The 25,039-nt window shown below is 44.0% G+C and overlaps 1 protein-coding gene across 2 annotated transcripts in view; it reads left to right on the top strand.

Annotated features, from left to right (window-relative positions):
• The window catches only part of CLSTN2 (calsyntenin 2), a 734,313-nt gene that overhangs the window by 565,236 nt on the left and 144,038 nt on the right, over positions 1-25,039 (top strand). For both annotated transcript variants that reach the window (XM_069564128.1, XM_069564118.1), the window contains exon 5: positions 4,665-4,814. In XM_069564128.1, coding sequence (XP_069420229.1) covers positions 4,665-4,814 — 150 coding nt within the window. The remainder of the gene's footprint in view (positions 1-4,664; positions 4,815-25,039) is intronic.

The raw sequence follows: 25,039 nt of genomic DNA, 5'->3' as shown, positions 1-25,039 counted from the left end.
CATTTGTAGAGCCTGCCAGAACTGCTCTGGATAGCTTTTCCTACAAGGCCCTGTGGCATAGCTGATCTGTCCCCACCGCACACACACACAGGCACTCGCACCCCACTGTATAAAATATAGAGTAACGCTTTGTATTTTTCTGGTCTCCTGTGGTCAGCTGTGCAGTCTATGACTCTGAGAGCTCTGGAACTGGGGGAGTGACGAGTCCTTGCTATAGAGCTGGACTGGATGGGAGGAGGACATCCAGAATGAGTGGTCAAGCTGCCCTTGGCCTCCTGCCTTAGTTCTGGAGAGCCGCAGCCCTGGGAGAGAGGAGATGCTAATTCCTTTATCAGAGGGTAAACTGCCCCAGCCACGAAGATAATTACTCACCTTGATGAGCCATTTCACTAACATATGCCAATTTATTTCCCTGGCTGTCTCATTAAAAGTGAGTAATGGTCCTTCGCCAGGCCTCTGCCTCCAACGTTGGTTTACAGCCTGAGATGTAGAGGAAAGCAGGCACTCCCAGGGATTGTGGGCCCTTGATGGCAAGGTTTACAAAAGCAGTTCTGCAGTAATGAAGGCAGGACCTCAGGGCAGACGGAGAAGCAGCTCCCATTCTAATGAGCTTTCCAGTTGGCCCTTATCCATCATTTCTCCCAGCGACCTTCCCAGCTCCTTGAAGAAGTTCTTCACTTGCACATTAGAAAAAGTACTGCTGAGTTGGGGTCCACTCATTCAGGCCCCAGAACTTTAGGGAGATGGTTCTGGGGCCCTCCCACCTGCCAGACTCTTTGCTTGTGGGGGAAAGAAGGGAAACAAGGCATCAGGGAGGACAGATGACATTACATGGAAGTGATTTGACCAGTCTGAAAGCAAGAATCAACCTCTTCCACCCAGGGGTCCTCGGCCTCCCTTCCCTTGAACTCTTCCCCTGAGAGATCATGGCAGTAGCAGTGAGGCCTTGAGGAGAGGCAGTGCCTGTGGATGGTGTTAACAGGGTACCTGGCATGGAGAGTGTTCCACTCCTGACACCATGACTATCAGATACTTGCCTGGGTGACTCGGACATGAAGGTTACTCACTCCCCATGGATTTTCAAGCTGAAATTATGAGCAGGTAACCAAGTTGGTGGCACTGCCACCTCTTGGGATATTCTGGATCCATTTCAGATGCCTTCCGGGCCCCCTGTATCTTCTAGCACTTGACTAGTCTCTCTCAGATTGGTAGGTCCTAGAGCCTCACTTTTGTTGAACTGATGGAAAAACTGATTCCTAAAGAGTAAAGAGCTGGCAGAATGGGGACTGGAGCCAGGTCCCCTGAATGTTGATCCCAAAGCTTTTTCACCAGTGATATTATCACTGTCCTCAGTGATATTTGACTGGAATGTATGACAATGGTATTTAAGTTCAAAAATACCAAGGTTCGTCTCAATCCTCTGCCCACCACTGTGAGAGAGAGGGGAAGAAGGAGATCCTTGATGAATTACTTAAACTTGATATCAGATCTTCATTGTAAAATGGGAATTAAATACTGTGCCTGAAGGACTTCCCTGGTGGTCTAGTTATTTAAAGAATCAGCCTTCCAGTGCCGGAGACACAGGTTCAATCCCTGATCAGGGAACTAAGATCCCACATGTTGTGGGGCAGCTAATCCTGCATAGCGCAACTGGAGAAGCCCACATCAGCCACAAGTAGAGAAAGCCTGAGCACCACAGTGAAGACCCAGCACAGCCGAAATAGACAAATAAACAAACACTGTGCCTGTGTGAGAGGGCGGATCTCACAAGGCATTCCTCAGACTCGACACAGAGCAAGCACTCAACCAGGGTTGGGGAGGACCGCACGGGGAGGACCGCACAGGGAGGTGCAGGGCTCACCAGGACACCTGCCTCAACTCAGCAGGCTTTTGTACCTTTCAAGTGGTGGTTGGTTTCACACAGCCTCCACTGAGCCCTCCACAGGCTGCCCTGGAGAGTCAGGGCCCTTGGCCATCTAAGAGTGAGGTGTGAGCCCAAGTCTGCTCATCTTCAAGTATGTGGACATACTTCCCTTCCACCTGAATAGAAGAGGAGGAACTGCACGCCCCTGGTGGGAAACTGGGCAGCCTAGAAAAGTATGAGGTCACTTTTGTAATCCCACCGAAGAGAACTACCACTGACATTTTGCCAGCACTTTTTCCATGAAGTTTTGAAACAAAAGTAAGGCCACACTTTCCCTTTTTCACTTATCATTTAATTGCATGGATTTTCTCCATCCATAAAGCAGTTAATAATTAATACTTTACTGTGAAAAGCAGTCCATCTAAGCAGATATTCAGGCTTAGCTTGTCTCCTGACAATTGGGCATCCAGTTTTTTTATTCTTTTTCAATGTTTTAATAATAAATAATGCTTAGATGAACATATTTGTTGGTTTGCAATTTGTATCATTTTCCTGGAGTAAGTTTTTAGATGTGAAATTGCTTGGCCAAAAGGTATGAGCAGTTGCAAAGTGACCAACCTGTGTAGCTTTCCAAAACGGCTGCCCCAGTTTAAATTCTGGCAGAAGGAGGGTGTAGATCAGTGCGCTTGTCTCACTGAATCCACCGCCCCAGCTGAGTTTTCAAAAAATACTTTCGCTGTGACACATGGTAGATACTGATAGTTCTTTGAGAGTTAGCTTCCCAGGTTCATTTGGAACAGAGAAATACGCACAGAGATCAGTGCTCACCTAGGGTAGCTGTGGACTCAGGTCTCCTGAGAAGATGCCACTAGGAGAAATCATTAACAAGTTGGGAGAATAATAACAACTGTCACAAAAGCAAAAGGATGGTTTTTTGTGATCTTAAAAAAAAATTTTTTTTAAGTGTGACTTAGCCAAATACAACCCTTCCCCCACAACCATTGGCAACATTATTATACTCTCATGTTTATCTAATGCTCCAAATCCTATCCTCTGAAACCCATTCTCCCTTGTGTGAAACTGGTGGTGGTAGAGAAAGTGAGTTGGTTTCTCAGACAGTTTCATTAAGACTTCTTACTCAAGTGGAGCTGCGGTAAATTGAGCCAAATATTGTGGTCTTGAGTGTTTATTTTTCTCCCACAATCAATAGTGTTGGTCTGCTGAATGTCACACGGCCTGTAAACCCTGAGCCTTCCCCTTCTACGAGGTGTATCTTTTGAGAGCCATTTAACTTTAAAGAAAGAGAAAGTTAAAACATTTTGTTCAAAATTCAATTTGATGTTGCTGAAGCATATTCTCATGGTCCTATTACAGTGCTTCCACCTGGCAGAAGTACTCCCTTGTGATGCCTATAACCATGAACTAGTTTGTTAACAGAAGCCACAGAGAATATTACCAACCCCACACTGAGCCCTTTCACGCATGTGCAGGGCCCCAAGCTGAGACTGAAATAAATATATACCTGAGTCACACAGTCAGAGAGAACAGACTAGTAGTTGCCAAGGGGGAAGGGGTGTGGGGGAGGAAAGGACTGGGAGTTCAGGATGAGCAGATGCAAACCCGGACATGTAGGATAGATAAACAACATGGTCCTAGTGTATAGCATGGGGAACTATATTCAATATCCTGTGATAAGCCATAATGGAAAAGAGCATGCAAAAGAATATGTATGTATAACTAAGTCACTTTGCTGTACAGCAGAAATTAACACAACATTGCAAATCAACTATACTTTAATAATTTTTTTTTAAATTCAACAAAGTTACACAGAAATTGTGTACCTGAGTCAGTGATTCCATGTTTGTGTATTTGCTTGTTGATTTGCTTTTTAATTTTCATCTTCTTGATTTTGCGTCTAGCAAAGGATGATGATATCATTTGAGTTCTAATTTGCTGCCAACTCTAATTTTCATTGGAAAAGAAAAGCCAGAATGAAATTATTCTTCTGAAAGAAAGACTTTAATCTCTGGGAATCAAACAGTTAAAAGAATTAAATGCACATCAGGCCTTGATTCATTTTTGAAACCAAAATTGTATTTCAGCAAAAATAATCAAATAAAAGTTTGCTCATTAATTGTCAAATATTTCTGAACCATTGTATCTAACCCACGGGAACAAAAACACACAAATGGCTCAGAAACAATATCTGATCTCTCTTGGAGAAGAAAAATGTCTTTGCCACCGGGGCAAGGAATCTATTATTCTGTGTAGCTTTCAGAAGAGAGGTCACACGTCTTCTCTTATTGATTTTACTTCCTATTTGGTAGCAAAATAATGTGAGAAGAAGAAGCGCATATTCCTGGCAAAGAGCCCAGATGTTAAAAAATAAATACATGTTGAGAAGTTCCTGAATTCCATCTTTTTCCCAGAGATTTCCTGTAACGTGAGCGCACGACACCCTGTATCAGGGACATAGCCATGTAGGCGCAGTTTAGGGTGGTATTCTGACAACCCCATACTTAATACAACCAGCTGGATTCCAAATGTGTGCACAGAATTCCCTGCCAGTTCTGTCCCACAGCTGGAGTGGCTCCAGCCAGCAGTCCCTAGGACTCTGCCACTAAGGCTCAAGCAGGCCACATGTGGAAGCCACGCTCCCTACGTGCCCTCCTTTTATAAAGAGATAGGAAAGGGGGACATTTTATTCTGGTGAAGGCTGGAGGAGGGCAAAAGGGATTTTGAAGAACTGCAACATGGTTCACTTGATCTGAAATTATTTTCAATGTCTCTGTGTCCTCAGGCAACGTCAGAAACACGGAGAAGCTGAGCTATGACAAGCAGCACCAGTATGAGATCCTAGTAACCGCCTATGACTGTGGACAGAAGCCCGCAGCACAGGACACCCTGGTGCAGGTGGACGTCAAGCCAGTTTGCAAGCCTGGCTGGCAAGGTGGGCCTGCTCTTGTCAGTCTTGTCGGCTGAAGGCAGCTTTGCCATGTGTCTCGGAGGGGCTGCACCTGCCTTCTGATCATCACAGTGTATCACTAGAGGAGTTTGTAAAGCATAGGCACTCTGCTGCGAGAAATGGAGTAGCCTATTTGTTCTCGCAAATCCTGGGTGATATATTACCCACACTGTACAGCTCAGAATGTCCAAGGCAACTCGTCTAACTCATGTGCCCAGTTTGTCCAGGGTGCCCTTTCTCAAGTCTTATGACATCTTCCAATCAATAGTAATTATCCCACAGTGCTCAGGAGAAAGTGCTGGAAAGCCTACATGCTGCTAGGGCATTTCAAGTTTTGATCATCACTCAGCAGCCGGGGAAGGTTGTGTGTTCCTTGGGCTTGCACGGAGGGCATACAGGCAGAGGTTGGAGAGCCAGAATACAGGCTCTGCGTTAGCAGGTTTCTAAACATTCAGAAAACGAAGATCATAGCATCCAGTCCCATCACTTCATGGGAAATAGATGGGGAAACAGTAGAAACAGTGTCAGACTTTATTTTGGGGGGCTCCAAAATCACTGCAGATGGTGACTGCAGCCATGAAATTAAAAGACTCTTACTCCTTGGAAGAAAGGTTATGAGCAACCTAGACAGTATGTTCAAAAGCAGAGACGTTACTTTGCCGACTAAAGTCCATCTAGTCAAGGCTACGGTTTTTCCTGTGGTCATGTATGAATGTGAGAGTTGGACTGTGATGAAGGCTGAGTGCCAAAGAATTGATGCTTTTGAACTGTGGTGTTGGAGAAGACTCTTGAGGGTCCCTTGGACTGCAAGGAGATCTAACCAGTCCATTCTGAAGGAGATCAGCCCTGGGATTTCTTTGGAGGGAATGATGCTAAAGCTGAAACTCCAGTACTTTGGCCACCTGATGTGAAGAGTTGACTCATTGGAAAAGACTCTGATGCTGGGAGAGATTGAGGGCAGGAGGAGAAGGGGACAACAGAGGATGAGATGGCTGGATGGCATCACCTACTCAATGGACGTGAGTCTGAGTGAACTCCAGGCGTTAGTGATGGACAGGGAGGTCTGGTGTGCTGCGATTCATGGGGTCGCAGAGTCAGACACAACTGAGCGACTGAACTGAACTGAACTGAAACTATTGGCTCTGGCAGTGGAGACACAATGGCCTTAGATGGATGTGGATTTTTGTTTACCTCTTTTAGGATGCAAAGATAGAAGGTTCAGCTTACTCTTAGGTGATGGAGATATAGCAATGAACTAAGGAGAAATAAGGATGGGAAGGCCAGCACAGAGAAGGCGCTCACAGAGGACTGAACAGTGTATGGAGTAGCAAGAGTTCTAGTGGTAACATCAGTAGTTCTACTGCCTGGGCAGGGATGCTGGAGTCATCTCTGTGCTGCCATTTGGTCGCTGCTGCTGCTGCAGCTTCTGCTTGCTGATAACTCATGGTGTTCCATGGACTTCTCTGCCTTTGTCTGTTGCCTTCCCTTCATATGTCTTTAAAGTCCCTGTTACATACTACCTCTTTCTCTATCTATGTTCTCTGTATCTTTCATTGTTCAGCTTCCTGGTCCCATCAGTTAGTCAGTTCAGTCACTCAGTCATGTCTGACTCTTTGCAACCCCATGGACTGCAGCATGCCAGCCTTCCCTGTCCATCACCATCTCCCAGAGTTTACTCAAACATCACCGTCCATGGAGCCAGTGATGCCATCCAACCATCTCATCCTCTGTCAGCCCCTTCTCCTCCCACTTTCAATCTTTCCCAGCATCGGGTCTTTTGCAATGAGTCAGTTCTTCACATCAGGTGGCCAGAATATTGGAGTTTCAGCTTCATTATCAGTTGTTTCAATGAATATTGAGGACTGATCTTTAGGATGGACTGGTTGGATCTCCTTGCAGTCCGAGGGACACTCAAGAGTCTCTCCAACACCACAGTTCAAAAGCATCAGTTCTTCTGTGCGCAGCTTTCTTTAGAGTCCAACTCTCACATACATACATGACTACTGGACAAACCATAGCTTTGACTAGATGGACTTTTGTCAGTAAAGTAATAGCTCTGCATTTTAATATGCTATCTAGGTTTGTCATAGCTTCTCTTCCAAGGAGCAAGTGCCTTTTAATTTCATGGCTGCAGTCACCATCTGCAGTGATTTTGGAGCCCAAGAATATAATGTATCTCACTGTTTCCGTTATTTCCCCATCTACTTGCCATGGAGTGATGGGACCGGATGCCATGATCTTCATTTTCTGAATGTTGAGTTTTAAGCCAACTTTCTCACTCTCCTCCTTCACTTTCATCAAGAGGCTCTTTAGAAGAAACAAAAAAAGAGGTTCTTTAGTTCCTCTTCACTTTCTTCCATGAGGGTAATATCATCTGCATATCTAAAGTTATTGATATTTCTCCAAGCAATCTTGATTCCAGCTTGTGCTTCATCCAGCCTGGCATTTCACTGATATACTCTGCATATAAGTGAATTAAGCAGGGTGACAATATACAGCCTTGACGTACTTCTTTCCCAATTTGGAACCAATCTGTTGTTCCATGTCCAGTTCTAACTGTTGCTTCTTAACCTGCATACAGATTTCTCAGGAGTCAGGTGAGGTGGTCTGGTATTCCCATCTCTTTAAGAATTTTTCATAGTTTTTTGTGATGCACACAGTCAAAGGCTTTGGTGTAGTCAATAAAGCAGAAATAGATGTTTTATTGGAATTTTCTTGCTTTTTTGATGATCCAACGGATGTTGGCAATTTGATCTCTGGTTTCTCTGCCTTTTCGAAATCCAGCTTGAACATCAAGAAGTTCACAGTTCATGTACTATGGAAGCCTGGCTTGGAGAATTTTGAGCATTACTTTGCTAGTGTGTGAGATGAGTGCAATTGTGCATTAATCTGAGCATTCTTTGGCATTGCCTTTCTTTGGGATTGGAATGAAAACTGACCTTTTCCAATCCTGTGGCCACTGCTGTGTTTTCCATATTTTCTGGCATATTGACTGCAGCACTTTAACAACATTATCTCTTAGGATTTGAAATAGCTTAAGTGGAATTCCATCACCTCCTCTAGTTTTGTTCATAGTGATGCTTCCTAAGGCCCACTTGACTTCACATTCCAGTATGTCTGGCTCTAGGTAAGTGATGACACCATCATGGTTACCTGGGTCATGAAGATCTTTTTTGTACAGTTCTATGTATTCTTGCCTCCTTTCCTTAACATCTTCTGTTTCTGTTAAATCTGTACCATTTCTGTCCTTTATTGTGCCCATCTTTGCATGAAATGTTCCCTTGGTGTCTCTAATTTTCTTGAAGAGATCTCTAGTCTTTCCCATTCTATTATTTTCCTCTATTGCTTTGCGCTGATCACTGAGGAAGGCTTTCTTATCTCTTATTGCTATTCTTTGGAACTCTGCATTCAAATGGATATATCTTTCCTTTCCTCCTTTGCATTTAGCTTCTCTTCTTTTCTCAGCCATTTGTAAGGCCTTCTCAAACAACCATTTTGCCTTTTTGAATTTCTTTTTCTTGGAGATGGTCTTGATCACTGCCTCCTGTACAATGTCATGAACCTCTGTCCCTAGTTCTTCAGGCACACAGTCTATCAGATCTAATCCGTTGAATCTATTTGTCACTTCCACTCTGTAATCCTAAGAGATTTGATTTAGGTCATACCTGAATGGTCTAGTGGTTTTCCCTACTTTCTTCAATTTAAGTCTGAATTTCGCAATAAGGAGTTCATGATCTGAGCCACAGTCACTATTCTATCCACAGTAGATAGGATGCTGAAAGATGAACTCCCCAGGTTGGTAGGTGCCCAATATGCTATGGGAGATCAGTGGAGAAATAACTCCTGAAAGAATGGAGACAGAGCCAAAGCAAAAACAACATCCAGTTTTGGATGTGAATGGTGATAGAAGTAATGTCTAATGCTGTAAAGAGCAGTACTGCATAGGAATCTGGAATGTTAGGTCTGTGAATCAAGGCAAATTGGAAGTGGTCAAACAGGAGATGGCAAGAGTGAACATCAACATTTTAGGAAACAGTGAACTAAAATGGACTGGAATGGGTGAATTGAACTAGATGACCATTATACCTACTACTGTGGGCAAGAATCCCTTATAAGAAATGGAGCAGCCTTCATAGTCAACAAAAGAATCCAAAATGCAGTACTTGGATGCAGTTTCAAAAATGACAAAATGATCTCTTCATTTCCAAGGCAAACTATTCAATATCACAGTAATCTAAGTCTATGCCCCAGCCAGTAATACTGAAGAAGCTGAAGTCCAACGGTTCTATGAAGACCTATAAGACCTTCTAGAACTAACACCCAAAACAGATGTCCTTTGTCCTTTTCATTATAGGGGACTAGAATGCAAAAGTAGGAAGTCAAGAGATAACCTGGAGTAACAGACAAACTTGGCCTTGGCATACAAAACAAAGCAGGTCAAAGGTTAATAGAGTTTTTCCAAGAGAATGCACTAGTCCCATCACTTCATGGCAAATTGATGGGGGAAAATGGAAACAGTGGCAGATTTTATTTTCTTATGCTACAAAATCACTAAGGACAGTGCCTGCAGCCATGAAATTAAAAGATGCTTGCTCCTTGGTAGAAAAGCTATGACAAACCTAGACAACACATTATAAAGCACTTTGCCAACAAAGATTCATATAGTCAAACTATGGTTTTTCCAGTAATCATGTATGGATGTGAAAGTTGGACCATAAAGAAGGCTGAGCCACTGAAGAATTGATGCTTTTGAACTGTGGTGCTAGAGAAGACTCTGAAAGTCTCTTGGACTCCAAGTAGATGAAACCAGTCAATCCTAAAGGACGGCAACCATGAATATTCATTGGAAGGACTGATGCTGAAACTGAAGCTCCAATCCTTTGGCCACCTGATGCAAAGAGCCGACTTGCTGGGAAAGACCCTGATGCTGGGAAAGATTGAGGGCAAGAGGAGAAGGGGACAACAGAGGATGAGATGGTTGGATGGTATCACTGACTCAATAGACATGAGTTTGAGCAAGCTCTAGGAGATGATGAAGGACAGGGAAGTCTGGTGTGCTGTAGTCCATGGGGTTGCAAAGAGTCAGACATGACCTGGTAACTGAACAACAACGGAAAGGGTGTGATTAGCTGTGTTTTTCATTCATGTCCCTATCAGGCAGGCTGATGCCAGACCACTGGTCAGACTTTGAATGGCTGCCTTTTAGTCAGGCATTCAGTCTTAATCCAGTTCAGCTGCCCAGACTGGCAGGACCTCTGATTGTCCCCTGCACAACTTTGTCTCCCTTAATCTTGAAGCTAGAAAGATGGGAGGGGTAATTAAATCCACCCTTAGAGAAAGCCAGAATAATTAGCTCTTGAACAAAGTTTGTTGTTTTTTAGTTACTCACTTGTGTCTGACTCTTTTGCGACCCCACAGATTGTAGCCCCAGAGAAGGCGATGGCACCCCACTCCAGTACTTGCCTGGAAAATCCCGTGGGCAGAGGAGCCTGGTAGGCTGCTGTCCATGGGGTCGCAAAGAGTCAGACACGATGGAGCAACTTCACTTTCACTTTTCACTCTCATGCATTGGAGAAGGCAATGGCAACCCACTCCAGTGTTCTTGCTTGGAGAATCCCAGGGACGGGGGAGCCTGATGGGCTGCCGTCTATGGGGTCACACAGAGCCAGACACTACTGAAGTGACTTAGCAGCAGCAGCAGACTGTTGCCCACCAGGCTCTTCTGTCTGTAGGGTTTCCCAGGCAAGAATACTGGATTGGGTGGCCATTTCCTTCTCCAGGGGGTCTTCCCGACCCAGAGATCGAACCCCCATGCCTCCTGCATTGGCAGGCGGATTCTTTGCCACTGAGCCCCAAGGGCAGCCTTTTTGAACAAAGTGAAAAAGATGAAATGCTGAGTAAGAGGAGACACAGGTGAGATATATGAGATGTAAAGAGCACGGTGGGTCATCTCAGTGTCCATCTAGTTAGGATCAAGCCAGAGGCAGAGAAAAGAGTAGAAACTAGAGTGGGAAACTGTGTTCCCAACCTCGGGAGGCCTGAGCTCTGGTTGAGTGTAATTCACTAGACCATTAGGATCCTGAGGACAGGATTCTGTCGCTCCTGTTCACAGTAGAATTTCTCAGGTTTAACACATGTCTGGCCCCAGTGGTAGGTAATTAAGAAATAGGCCTTGAATGAATGAATGAGTGAATGGAAAGCTATTTGAGTAAAGAATTTGCCTTGTTTTGTTTTGACATGTAATAACTGGCCCCAGTGAAAGTCTTGCTTTTGAAAAGAAAGCCTAGAGAGAATATAAAAGCTTTCTAAGCCTGGACCACGTTCCCAATGGGATTTTAAGGGAGGAAAGCAAAACCCAAAGCCATATCTGGAGAATGATCCCAATCTGTTTTGTCTTTGATAAATGAGATACCTACAGATTTGGACCACATTTTTGTACTTAAATTTAAATGTAATTTCCAAACAGAGTTTGTACTTATTTCAGTGTTCAATGTATGCAAAGTAAAACATGTTGATAATGTTTGTTCTGTATATGAAAAATGCGTGGGGCCCCTACCTTGGGGCACAAGGCTATTTTCCACTCTTGACAATGAGGCCAAGAAGGCAAGGATGCCGTCCATTTGTTGGTGTGTCTGCAGCGCCCAGCACAGGGCCAGGCACAAGGCAGGTGATTGGCAAATGTTGAGCGGATGAATGAATGATGGAAAATGTGACTTTGTGTGGAACAAAGACAAGAAGGAAGCAGCACCTCCCTGTATCACTTCACCATGCCAGGCAAAGTGATGTAAACAGGTGTAACATTAGGACCAATGACCTGATGATGGCTCCCTGCCTGAGTCTGCCAGCTGTGGGTGGCTGATGATGATTCTGCATCATTCCCCTCTTCCCTCAAGCTTACTTGCTGTAGACAGCATTTAGTCTGTCTCCCCAGTCATCACCCCAGCAGGCTAACAGATCACAGATAGGCGCTCCTGGTTCTCTGATATGCGTGGCAGTGGTCAAAGTCAAAATGCTTTCCTGGAATTCCTAAACCAGCTCCCAGACCGAGAGCAGAATCTTCCCTCCTTCCACCGTACTGGCCCACTTTACTCCTCCATGGGGGCAAACTCCACCCTCCACTTGAGGCCAGTTCTCGCTTCTACTGGCTAGGACTGCCTGGGAACTGGAAGTGCTCCTTTCTCCAGGGAAGAGCATCACCACTAGTCCCAGATATGTCTCTTGTCTAGCCCCTTCTCCCAGCTTTGTAGAGCAAACTGGAGTGAGCCATGTTTTACTGGGTTGGTTTTGTTTTGTTTTACTGATCGCAGATGAAGCAGGCTGTCCCTCACTGGGGGAGGCCTTCAGTTCCTAGGGGGGAGGGCTGACTCTTCCTGAAGCAGATGTAAGGGTGAAGGCTACACTGTAGGAGGCTATTCAGGGCACAGTGGGCAGTATCAGGAAGCCAGTCTGGCTTGTGGAGTGGGTAGGGACTAGGGAGAAATGGGGAATGAGTTTGGAGAGATCAGGCGAAGGGGAGGGTTGACAGTCAAGATTTTGGATGCTGTGATCGTGAGGAGCTGCGATGATCCCCAAGCCCCTGGGGCCCAGTTCTGAGTGAGGTTTCTCCAGATATGTGCCAGGCGTAACTGCCCAGTAGAACAGGCTCCTTCCTGGACTGGCTTCTGGCAAGCAGCAAGAGCCACCAAGCAAACAGAGTTTCAGTTCAGTTCAGTTGCTCAGTCGTGTCTAACTCTTTGCGACCCCATGAATCGCAGCACGCCAGGCCTCCCTGTTCATCACCAACTCCTGGAGTTCACTCAAATTCACGTCCATTGAGTCAGTGATGCCATCCAGCCATCTCATCCTCTGTCGTCCCCTTCTCCTCCTGCCCCCAATCCCTCCCAGCATCAGAGTCTTTTCCAATGAGTCAACTCTTCGCATGAGGTGGCCAAAGTGCTGGAGTTTCAGCTTTAGCATCATTCCTTCCAAAGAAATCCCAGGGCTGATCTCCTTCAGAATAGACTGGTTGGATCTCCTTGCAGTCCAAGGGACTCTCAAGAGTCTGTTCCAACACCACAGTTTAAAAGCATCAATACTTCGGTGCTCAGCTTTCTTCATAGTCCAACTCTCACATCCATACATGACCACAGGAAAAACCATAGCCTTGACTAGATGGACCTTAGTCAGCAAAGTAATGTCTCTGCTTTTGAATATGCTATCTAGGTTGATCATAGCTTTCCTTCCAAGGAGTAAGCGTCTTTTAATTTCCTGGCTGCAGTCACCATCTGCAGTGATTTTGGAGCCCCAAAAAATAAAGTCTGACACTGTTTCCACTGTTTCCCCATCTATTTCCCATGAAGTGATGGGACCAGATGCCATGATCTTCATTTTCTGAATGTTGAGCTTTAAGCCAACTTTTTCACTCTCCTCTTTCACTTTCATCAAGAGGCTTTTTAGTTCCTCTTCACTTTCTGCCATAAGGGTGGTGTCATCTGCATATCTGAGGTGATTGCTATTTCTCCCAGCAATCTTGATTCCAGCTTGTATTTCTTCCAGTCCAACGTTTCTCATGATGTACTCTGCATATAAGTTAAATAAGCAGGGTGACAATATACAGCCTTGATGTACTCCTTTTCCTATTTGGAACCAGTCTGTTGTTCCATTTCCAGTTCTAACTGTTCCTTTCTGACCTGCATACAGATTTCTCAGGAGGCAGGTCAGGTGGTCTGGTATTCCCATCTCTTTCAGAATTTTCCACAGTTTATTGTGATCCACACAGTCAAAGGCTTTGGCATAGTCAATAAAGCAGAAATAGATGTTTTTCTGGAACTCTCTTGCTTTTTCCATGATCCAGCGGATGTTGGCAATTTGATCTCTGGTTCCTCTGCCTTTTCTAAAACCAGCTTGAACATCAGGGAGTTCACAGTTCACGTATTGCTGAAGGCTGGCTTGGAGAATTCTGAGCATTACTTTACTAGCATGTGAGATGAGTGCAATTGTGTGGTAGTTAGAGCATTCTCTGGCATTGCCTTTCTTTGGGATTGGAATGAAAACTGACCTTTTCCAGTCCTGTGGCCACTGCTGAGTTTTCCAAATTTGCTGGCATATTGAGTGCAGCACTTTCACAGCATCATCTTTCAGGATTTGAAATAGCTAACTGGAATGCCATCACCTCTACTAGCTTTGTTCGTAGTGATGCCTTCTAAGGCCCACTTGACTTCACATTCCAGGATGTCTGGCTCTAGGTGAGTGATCACACCATCATGATTATCCAGGTCGTGAAGATCTTTTTTGTACAGTTCTGTGTATTCTTGCCACCTCTTCTTAATATCTGTTGCTTCTGTTAGGTCCATACCATTTCTGTCCTTTATTAAGCCCATCTTTGCATGAAATGTTCCCTTGGTATCTCTAATTTTCTTGAAGAGATCTCTAGTCTTTCTCATTCTGTTATTTTCCTCTATTTCTTTGCATTGATCGCTGAAGAAGGCTTTCTTATCTCTTGCTATTCTGTGGAATTCTGCATTCAGATGCTTATATCTTTCTTTTTCTCCTTTGCTTTTCGCTTCTCTTTTTTTCACAGCTATTTTTATTTGGCAGTTCAAATTCTTGTACCTGTTCTAAGTCATTTCCCTCCAGGCAGGAGGGGACTACAGCATAGTGAAAGCAATCCATCATGCTCAGAGCCCTCTGTCTCCCCTGGACCACTCTCTCCCAATCAGCCCTTGAAGCCTTGCTGTACTTAGCGTCTCCCCAGGAGCTATCCTGGGGAAGCCAGGGACCTGCTCACAGTTGGAGCCCTCCCTTCCTCCCAGAGCCCAGTGATGCCCTAGGGCACTGGACCATTTATCCATCACCATAACCCCTTCTGGGAATGTAGTGCTGCAGCTTTCCCCAGGTGACGCTGGACTTACCCAGCTGTGTATGAAGGACCTCCCACCCCCGGCTTTGCTGCCACCTACCTTATAGACTTTGGCTGAGGCATCATCTGCTTGGGCTACCGTATTCCATTCTCTGACTTTCTTCTGTGGGTGAATCTTGTCTTCCCAGAAATGATATGGGTTCTGTCTGTGGGACTTCCCACAGACACTCACTGGATTTTCCAGCCATCACCTAAATGTAAACTGGCTTACCACCATCACTCACCAGTGGCAGAGCGAGACTTATCAGAGGCTCAGTTGACAGCAAGGGAGGAAGGCTTGGCATCCAGAAATGACCCTAGGATACCAGGGGCATGTGTCTTGCTCTTTTTTGTCTGTTCTGCTGTATTCTGAGATTGTAATTCTGAAAAGCTGTTAGGGGTCAGCTCGCTCTGCAGGGATAGGTGGAGATTGGCCTGAGGTTGTGTTACTCCCATTTCTCAGCTACCCAGGGAAAAAGAGGGTCCTCAAAGCATCACTTAGACTAGTGCAGGTGGAAGGGAAAAACTAAATCTCAATGCTTTTTCCTGAGCTCCGAGAACGCATAGGGGCCTGATAGCAGCTCTTATTCATGGAGATGATCGATTCTAATAGGAACCAGGAAAACAGTATGCCTGCCACACATGTACTGTAGACGAGCTTGTGCCTTTCATGCCAAGCAGCTGGACTTACAGTCTTCTTAGGGTCTCTTTCCCTTCTGCCAAGCAGTTGTGCGTGCCCACTCCTGAGGACTTCAGGAAGAATCTGCATCTATCCATGGGCCAGAGCACCACAGAGGATGCAGTGCCCTCAGAGGCTCTCAGGGTGATGGGGGCAGTAACAGCAACGGACATTGAGAAGGTGCTGCTGACCTCCCCTATAGGAGCCACAGACTGTGTCCTGAGGCGCATTTGCAGTTCAGTTGCTGGTTGAGGGTTTTGTCTGTTTAACTTCTACATTATGTGATGGACTATCATCTCTTCCTTTTTATTGTTAACGATTTATTTATTTTTGGGCATGCTGGGTCTTCATTGTTGTGCAGAGGTTTTCTCTAGTTGTGGAGACTGAGGGGCTACTGTTTGTTGCAGTGCTTGGGCTTCTCATTACGGTGGCTTCTCTTGTTGCGGAGCACAGGTTCTAGGGACGTAGACTTCAGTTGTCGCAGCTTTCAGGCTCAGTTGCTCCACCGCACGTGGGATCTTCCTGGACCAGGGATCGAACCCATGTACCCTGCACCAGCAGGCAGATTCTTAACCACTAGGCCACCAGTGAAGCCCCACATCCCTTCTCTATCCCTCCCTTTATTGTTCTTTATAATCCCTTGGCCCATGTCTCTCTCTGTTTCAAGCCAAAAGTATCATCCACACAGCACTTACTTAGGACATTTTCCTTTTTATTATTGCAAGTCAGATTTTGTATTTATTACTTGCTCCTGCCAGCTGAGACCCAAATTTCAGTCTGTTACTGTCCCCTTTATGCAAAATTGTGGCTTTCCTGATGACTCAGACAGTAAAGAATCTATCTGCCTGCCATGCAGGAGACTCAAGTTTAATCCCTGGGTTGGAAAGATCCCCTGGAGAAGGGAATGGCACCCCACTCCAGTATTCTTGCCTGGAGAATCCCATGGACAGAGGAGCCTGGCGGGCTGCAGTCCATGGGGTCATGAAGAGTCAGACACAACTGAACAACTAACATTTTCATTTTTTTACTTTTTGCAAAACAGCTCCCCTCTGAAGAGAACCATACACTTCCCTTCTAAGCCTTCACCCTTTCTTCCCAGGCATGTTGCCGACCAGACATCCAGCCATTCTGTGTCTGAAGTTCCCACATCAAATCAGCTTTCCAGACTCCAGCCCCCCCAAGAATTTGCCTGCTTCATGCCTGAGCACTATCCCATGGCAGCCAATTACACCTCGCCCAGTATCAGTTCAGCCAGCGCTGGCAGTTCCTAGAGCTTCTCCCTCGGGCCCAATTCTGGCTCCTTTGACCTTCATAGTAAGCTGTCCTGTCTAATACAGAAAGAAAAGGAGGTGCAACCATGTAACGGCCACCTCTTCTCTGTTCTTTTCGGATTGGCTAATTCTACAGGTGCATCAAACTGTCGAGGTGTTTCTACCATTCCACAAATCAGGCTTTCGTTAGGAAGGAGATGGATGTCTTTTAGAGAAGTGCTTCTCATGTCTGAGTGTGCACATGAGCACCTGGGGCTGGGCACAGTCCAGATTCTGACTCAGTAAGTCTGGGGCAGACCTGGATGCTCCTGGTCCATGGCTTTCGCTTGGACTCAGATGGTCAGGCAGAAAATATTACCAAACACCCAGAGGTTGTCTAAGATTTTTATGTTGAAAAGATAGCAGCCTGAAAGCTGTTGGATGAAACTAATTTTCCCTTCAGTTGAATTCAGTTCAGTCACTCAGTCATGTCCAACTCTTTGTGACCCCATGAATCGCAGTACGCCAGGCCTCCCTGTCCATCACCAACTCCCAGAATTCACCCACACTCATGTCCATCGAGTCGGTGATGCCATCCAGCCATCTCATCCTCTGTCGTCCCCTTCTCCTCCTGCCCCCAATCCCTCCCAGCATTAGGGTCTTTTCCAATGAGTCAACTCTTCACATGAGGTGGCCAAAGTTTTGGAGTTTTAGCTTCAGCATCAGTCCTTCCAATGAACACCCAGGACTGATCTCCTTTAGGATGGACTGGTTGGATCTCCTTGTAGTCCAAGGGACTCTCAAGAGTCTTCTCCAACACCACAGTTCAAAAGCATCAATTCTTCGGCGCTCAGCTTTCTTCACAGTCCAGCTCTCACATCCGTACATGTTATTTGCATTGTGAGACAACTGAAATTGACACACACATGGCACAGTGGGAGATATTCTGGAATGAATTCAGTCCCCCTTTATTGAGGGCCCATGGTGTGCTGAAGGCTGGGGACATAGAGGAAAGAGACCTACTAGGATTCATAGTATAGAAGGCAATAAGAAGTTCTGCTGGAGGGAGCACTAGGGACATAAAGAAGAGGCACTTAACTTTGCAGAGGCCATGGAGGAGATGTACCTGGGGTAGATCTTGAAGGATAATAGTTTCAGCACAGAGAAGAGAATGTTCAAGACTAGGGGTCAGGTGTCAGGAAGGTGGGGGAGAGCATGATATGGCCTGGGCATGGGGGAGAAGACTGGACAGGCCAGTGGGGACCAGATCCAGAGGGGGACCTCCTATGTTACCCCAAGGGCAGTGGGAAGCCTAGAGACTCCACCAGACATGATGAAGGGGATACTGAAGCAGAAGCACTGCTTGGCTGACCATATAGATGGTGGCTGGGATGCAGAAATTGGGGCAGGGAGACCACCTGAAAAGATTATTATTCCTAAGTATACTAAGTGGAACACTTCTAGAAAAATATCTGAAGTCATGCCTTTATTCCAAAACCAATTCAAAGTACTGAGCAGCAAAGGAGGTTCAATTTTCAGGCAAATCCCATGAGACTCCATAGGCAGAGGGACAAGGCTGCCAGTCAGGCATGTCTAGGGTAGAAAAGATGCCTGCTAAGCCTTGTCAAGTATATATTCTGTCCCCTCTGCAGCTGTCCACTTCCCTGCCACCCTACCATGTAGAAAAATACCTGGGTCCCAGGGGTCAGCTGGCTTCACCCTCTGCCTTGCAAAAGTCAGATCAGTTATTGATCAAGCATAGCAAAGAGCTGACTTAGATTTTACCAGTTGAGAGGCATTGATTTTGAATCATAAAATGATAAGCTCACAAAGGTACCCAGATTTGCTGAGAGAAACAGAAATAGATAGGGTTCGGAAGTTGGAGATGTGTCCATTGGAGGATTTATGGCGATGTCAGCCTTGTTGCAGGCTAATCCAAGAGGACATTTCCAGAAAGACAGGAAAGGACAGCTCCTTGCCTTCTGTTCTCTCCTTCATTGTCCTGCCAGGCGGTCCAACATTCCACTATGGGGAATTCCACTTTTTGTTCTGAAAGATTGTCAAAAGACAAAACTGCATGTAGTAAATATGAAGATCTAGTTGTTTATTCAACAGTTTATGTGTCAGGCAGCACCTCAACTACTGTTCTCAGAGGTCACACAAAATGGAGAGTTTTTATAGAAGGAGGGAGGGGCGAGGAAGTTATGAGCACATAAAAAGAAAGAATTGTTTCAGGCCAGGTCACCTTCTTTGGGGGGAAAGGCAAGGGTCTATTATTCAGATTCTCTCTTCTTCCTTTGGGGGATGAAAAGGGTCCCTCTGGCAAATCACTGGTGCTGATCAGAAAATTCCAGCTTGGCCAATTAAGGTTATATCCCTGTATATAGGTTGTGCACCTGAAACTAATATAATATTGTAAATCAACTATACTTCAGAAGAAAGAAAGGAAGAGGGAGAGAGGGAGGAAGGAAGAAAGGAAAGAAGGAATGAAGAAAAAGGAAGAAAGAAAGGATTACATGCCTGGAGAAGGTGAAAACCTCAGTCAGGTCAAGTATTAAATCTAGGTTTGGTATCGGGGCTTTAGCACAAGCAGTGCCCTTTTGAGCCTGTGGTTTTCCCTTTAATAATTCCCCCTTTTTGGCCAAATGCTCAGTCTGAGAGATGAAAAGTTCAGGCATAAATACCGCTCTCACCTACTGCTCTGCAGTCCCCACAGCCCTGTTGATCCTTGGTGTGCTGTCCATAGCTCATGATGTCTTTGCTTAGTCCCTGTGACATTCACAGGCCACGGTTCTAGGTTCATAATCCTTAAGTTGATCAGTCTCCTCATCTTTCTTTTTGTGATGTTCTAGTCTTAGGGAGATCATCTGCTTGGTGGTTAGCAACTGCAAACACGCATTTAAGACTTTCAGGAAAATAAAACACACTCAGGGTATTACTATGATTATAATAAGCAGGATAATTCACAATGTTTGGAGTGCACTTTAGAGCCATGGTCCCCGAGACCCAAACCAATCAAAGAAAGACCCCACTGAAGCAGTCACCCTTTTAAGCCAAGTGGTTTGTTCAGTAATTTTATGTAACTGAGTTTCAACTTCCCTGAAGTGTCAATCCAGGTATAGCGCAGACAATTTGCTCAGCTATTTGAATAAAATAGGATAAAAGCCTATTCTATTATCAAGAACAATCTTGACCAGAGAGTCTAAGGATCTTTGCTGGGCAGCTAGTGCTTTTGCAACAGAATCTACAATGTCTCCAAGAGTTAAGGAGAGATTTATTATTATATCTCATTTGTATTTACTCCTAACCAGGAGATGGATTTATTCTCTGCCTTTATCTGCTCCATCCAGCGGTCAGTGAGGTTTTTAGTGCATGTGGAAAGAGAATCTCCTTTGTCACTTTAGCAGATGAAAGAAAACCAAGTTTTAGTTTTAGGTAAATATTAAAGCATATTTTAAAATCCATATAATATCAATTCAATTTTAGCCAGCTTGATTGATGATAAAAGGTAAAATTCCTGCTTTTTCTCTTTCTCTTCAACTTTTTGTATGCATTTAATTTGTCTTTCATAACCAGAAGTTCTAGTTTAGGCAAAATTACATTCACTTCCCTTAACAGGTATGCATTTCCATACCTCATATCTTTTCTTAACCAAGAAACACATCCTGCTTTCCTTGCATACAAAATTGTGTCCCTTATTATTACTAACAACTTTACATATATTGATTAGAATTCTTAACCCTGAGAAATCTTAATTTTTAGTGAAAACTAAAGAAGTAAGTGATTGTAAACCACATGTCAGACAAGCATTTTATTTTAGATTAGCAAATTTATAGATATATTTCATAATTTCTAGAAACATGTCTTTCTTCACGGTACAGTCTTTCAGTGTGATACAGAACATGTTAACTAATAGAACCAAATTTATCTTGAGTTTCTCTGCAATCAGAAGCCAACAGTAGATAAACATGTTCAGTAATATTTCATGACTCTCTTATTTTAAATGACCTAGATATTTAACAAATTTCTATCATTTAACTTAATAATATTCAAGTTTCAAGATACCAAAAAGATTTTGGAGGCTATTCTTAAGTACATATACAATAAAATATAACTGTTGCTAAAAAATTGATGTATAAATTCTTATCCTATTTGCACTTATATAACTTATTTGCTGGGCTTCTCTGGTGGCTCAGCTGGTAAAGAATTCACCTGCAATGCAGGAGACCTGGGTTTGATTCCTGGGTCAGGAAGTTCCCTGGAGAAGGGAAAGGGGATTCTCCAGTATTCTGGTCTGGAGAATTCCATGGACTGTATAGTCCATGGTGTCGCAAATAGTCAGACACAACTGAGCAACTTTCACTTTCGCTTCAACTCATTTGCTGCCATCAGTTATGTCTAAATCAACCACCAAAAACTTCATGACAAAATCAGCCATTGTCCTGAGTTATTTTAATTTTTGCTGACAAATTTTGTGACCAAGAAACATGAATTTGACTAGTAAACCTGGGTAGAATAAGTTATCTGTATTATAGTCACTGTTGTTGACTTTAAAGACAGATTTGTTTAAATTAAACCAACCAACTTAAAATAGCTTTTATTTGCTGAAGATTATCCCAAATCATGTGAACTTGAAAAATTATTTGAGTTTCTGTTATATTTCTGAGAACTTCAGAATGACCAATTCATACAAGCACTTGCCTTCAAATCAACTAAATGGCTCTCTTTTACAGATTAATTTTGGTGATACCCCCCAAAGGTAGGGAAACATAACATAATCTGCAACATACATATAATGTAAACACACAAACATATAGCCGCAGAAAGCTTATAGCCCAGTTTCCAAATATGTGTTCTCTCTGTTTCTGTCTCTCTCCCTTTTTGTCTCATTTATTTCTTCTGGTGAGAAACTCTCTATTAAGTTTGCGTTTCAAAGAATGGCTCTTAGGTCCTAAAGAAGATAGGGGTAGGAAATTTACATCACAAACGCACAGATTAAGCGCAGGACAAGTCTGTGTCCAATGTCCTAATTTTTAAAAGCATTTTGAGAGGAATAGGTGAGGTTTGGGGGTTGACACGACAAAAGAAAAAAGAGTCCTGCAGTGATTTGCAACTTATAAACAATTGTTTCCAATTCCTTGAAGAATTGGGATGCAGCTTTTGTTTTAGATACCACTTATGTCTTTAATTTTTTCGCAGGTTTTGCAATAAGTCTTTTAATGAAGCTATTTTGGAATTTCAAAAATTTTTGAAGACTTCTGCATACCTATCAAAATAGATATCCCATTCTGTTTGTATGATTTGGGAGCCCTAGCTTTTATGTAGGGTTTTTTAATGATCTATCTATCCCTCATAACAACCATTGTAATTCCTCTGCGAGTTGACAGCAATCTGGTAGATTCCTGGCTACACATGGATTTTAGCCCACATTTCTATCCAGCTATCTCTAGTCACAAATGGAGCATAACCCACATTTCCATTTGGTCATATTTTGGAACCCCCAACCTGATGGCTACTGAGCCCAGCTCTCAGGACAAAAAACAAGCTTAGCAAGATTTTGCCACTTTTGAAAATATCTACAGCTTCTGGAATCACAGTTCTCAGATATAAAATTAGAAGTATGCCAGAAGGTGGCATACTCAAGTTTTGGGTATAAAGGAACTCATTAGCAACTAGCCTTTATCTACACAATCAATACAAAACAAGACAAACATGTTCATATTAGCATACAGGCAGTAACCAAGAGATGATTCTGCATCCTGCCTACAAGAAGGCCCTGTATGCAACACCAACAATTAATTCCCCTGGAGGCTTGTGGAAAGGACTGAACCAGCAGACCCCAAGGACTGAGGCATCAAGGATTGATTCCAAACAAAATGGAGAACTGCAACTGCCACCAACAGTTCCCAGCACGGAATTTGGAGAAGAATTCCAAGCAAATGTGGAATTGCACACTAAACCTTCATCAGTTCCCAATGTGGAATCTGGGAACAGAATCAAGGGCTGGGGTTTTCCACTCGAAAATCTGAAAATTGTAGTCTGAAAAGCTAAGGGCTTGGCTCCAGGCAGAGTCATCTGCCAGCTCTATTGGCTCCAGGCAGAATCATTTACCAGCTCAAACTGACCTGCCTTATAAAGGAAAGCCAATTATACTGGGAGAGTGAGAGCAAATTGAATGGAGCTCAGACTGAGAGGAACTTACCAATGGCCCTCCTAAATGGTGAGAAAGACGGTGAACTTGAAAGCGTTCATGGGGCACCATACCTGTGTTTCCTGCCGTCCCCAGATGCCATCGGAAGTTTGCTTCAGTCCCACTACTGCCATCAAATCTGTTGAAAAACAGAATGCCACCAAGTAAATGTGAAAATCTAATTGGCTTTATTCAATAATTCATGAATCAAACAGCATCTCATCTAGTACCTAGACAGATGCTCCAAGAAGTTGTACAAAATGGAAGGTTTTGAATAGAGGAGGGTGGAACAAGGACGCTATTAGCAGAAAAAAAGAGAGAGAATAGTTTCAGACCAGCCCACTTTCTTGGGGGGAAAGGGCAAGAGTCTACCATGAAGTTTGCTTCTTCCTATGGGGGATGGAGAGATCTCACATAACAGAGTATAGTGCTGAGAATAAAATTCCAGACTGCCCGATTAAGATTGCATTTCTTGACAAGGTTGGAACTGCAGTTAGGTCAAGTATTAAATCTAGGTTTGATATCATGGGGCCTTAGCCTAGTGATGCCATTTAGATCCTGTGGTTTTCTTCTTTAACAGAATAATCCCCACTTAAATTGCAAATGCCAAATGTCACTATTAAGCCAGGATTCACCAAATCTAGTTGATCTGATTTTGTGAATTGGTGAGCTACAAAATGGTAGCACATCTTAAATGGTTGAAGAAAATCAAGAGATGAATAATATTTTGTGGCACATGAAAATTACATGAAATTCAAATTATAGTGCCCATAAATAAAGTTTTTGGCATACAGTACACTCATTCATTTACGTATTACCTCATGGCAGCTTTTGCACCACAACAGCAGAGCTGAGGAGTTTCATGGGGACCAGATGGCCCGCAAAGCCAAAATATTTACTATCTGGCCATTTCCATAAAATGTTTGCTGACACTTGCAGGAAGCTATTATTGTCCGTTGACACCTTAGTGAGTAGTAGTTTATCAGAGTATCTAGGACAGCCTAGAAAAAAAATAGAGCAACAGGGGAGGGAGGTGGGAGGAGAGTTCAGGATTGGGAACACATGTACACCCATGGCAGATTCATGTTGATGTATGGCAAAACCCATACAATATTGTAAAGTAATTAGCCTCCAATTTAAATAAATAAATTTAAAAAAAATAGAGCGACAAATGAACACATTTAGACAGAGGCAAAGAAGTATTGATACAGAAGTACAAAGCAAGGGTCACCACACAGAAGACCGAGAAGCAATTCTAGTCCATTTTACAGATGAGGAAAACTTGGGGTAAGAGAGATTGAGTGACTTGCCCAGAACCTCGCAGCTGATAGATCTGATAGATCGCAGAGATGGAATTCACATTCATGTTAGTTTATCCCAAAGGGACTAAGGTGTCGGGAGGAAGGGGGAGAATAAAACAAGAAGGTTGGGAATTTCCAACAAAGCAGCTTTATACAAAAGGCATCTGAGGAAGCTGTTCAAGAGACGCATATCTCCTTTGGGAATATATGTAATCTCTTTAGGAGAATGCAATGGCACCCCACTCCAGTACTCTTGCCTGGAAAATCCCATGGATGGAGGGGCCTGGTGGGCTGCAGTCCATGGGGTCGCTAAGAGTTGGACACAACTGAGTGACTTCACTTTCACTTTTCACTTTCATGCATTGGAGAAGGAAATGGCAACCCACTCCACTGTTCTTGCCTGGAGAATCCCAGGGACGGGGGAGCCTGGTGGGCTGCCGTCTATGGGGTCACACAGAGTCGGACACAACTGAAGCGACTTAGCAAGCAGCAGCAGGAATCTCTTTATCACCTTATCTACAAAATGGTGATGAGACTTACCTTGAAGGAGCAGTTAGAGTTCAATGAAGCAATATATAGGTTACATCTCAATGGTGCCCAGTATTCTTTTCTTCCCTTCTCTATGCCTGACCCTTTTTCACATTTCCTTAATTGAGCCTCATCCAATGCCCTGTTCCCTTGTGCTTACAGTTCATTTGAGAATAAGCCCACAAATAGATACCATTTGTCTGAGCCTCAGGTTGCCTCTGATCTTATGGGCCAGAGAAACCCAGTGTGAGCCTAAGAGCTGGGTGTTAAGTTTCAAACCAAAAGATGCCAGACCCAAGATCAGCTTCTCACACCAGAGTAGGATGACACCTTCTCCTGTCAGAGACATAAGCCTGAAGATTATCCATCATCTACCCTTCCGCTC

Source organism: Ovis canadensis, chromosome 1, assembly GCF_042477335.2.
Source record: "Ovis canadensis isolate MfBH-ARS-UI-01 breed Bighorn chromosome 1, ARS-UI_OviCan_v2, whole genome shotgun sequence".
NCBI lineage: Eukaryota > Metazoa > Chordata > Mammalia > Artiodactyla > Bovidae > Ovis > Ovis canadensis.
Note: the sequence above shows the minus strand (reverse complement) of the source record. Positions and strands in the feature narration are given on the sequence as shown.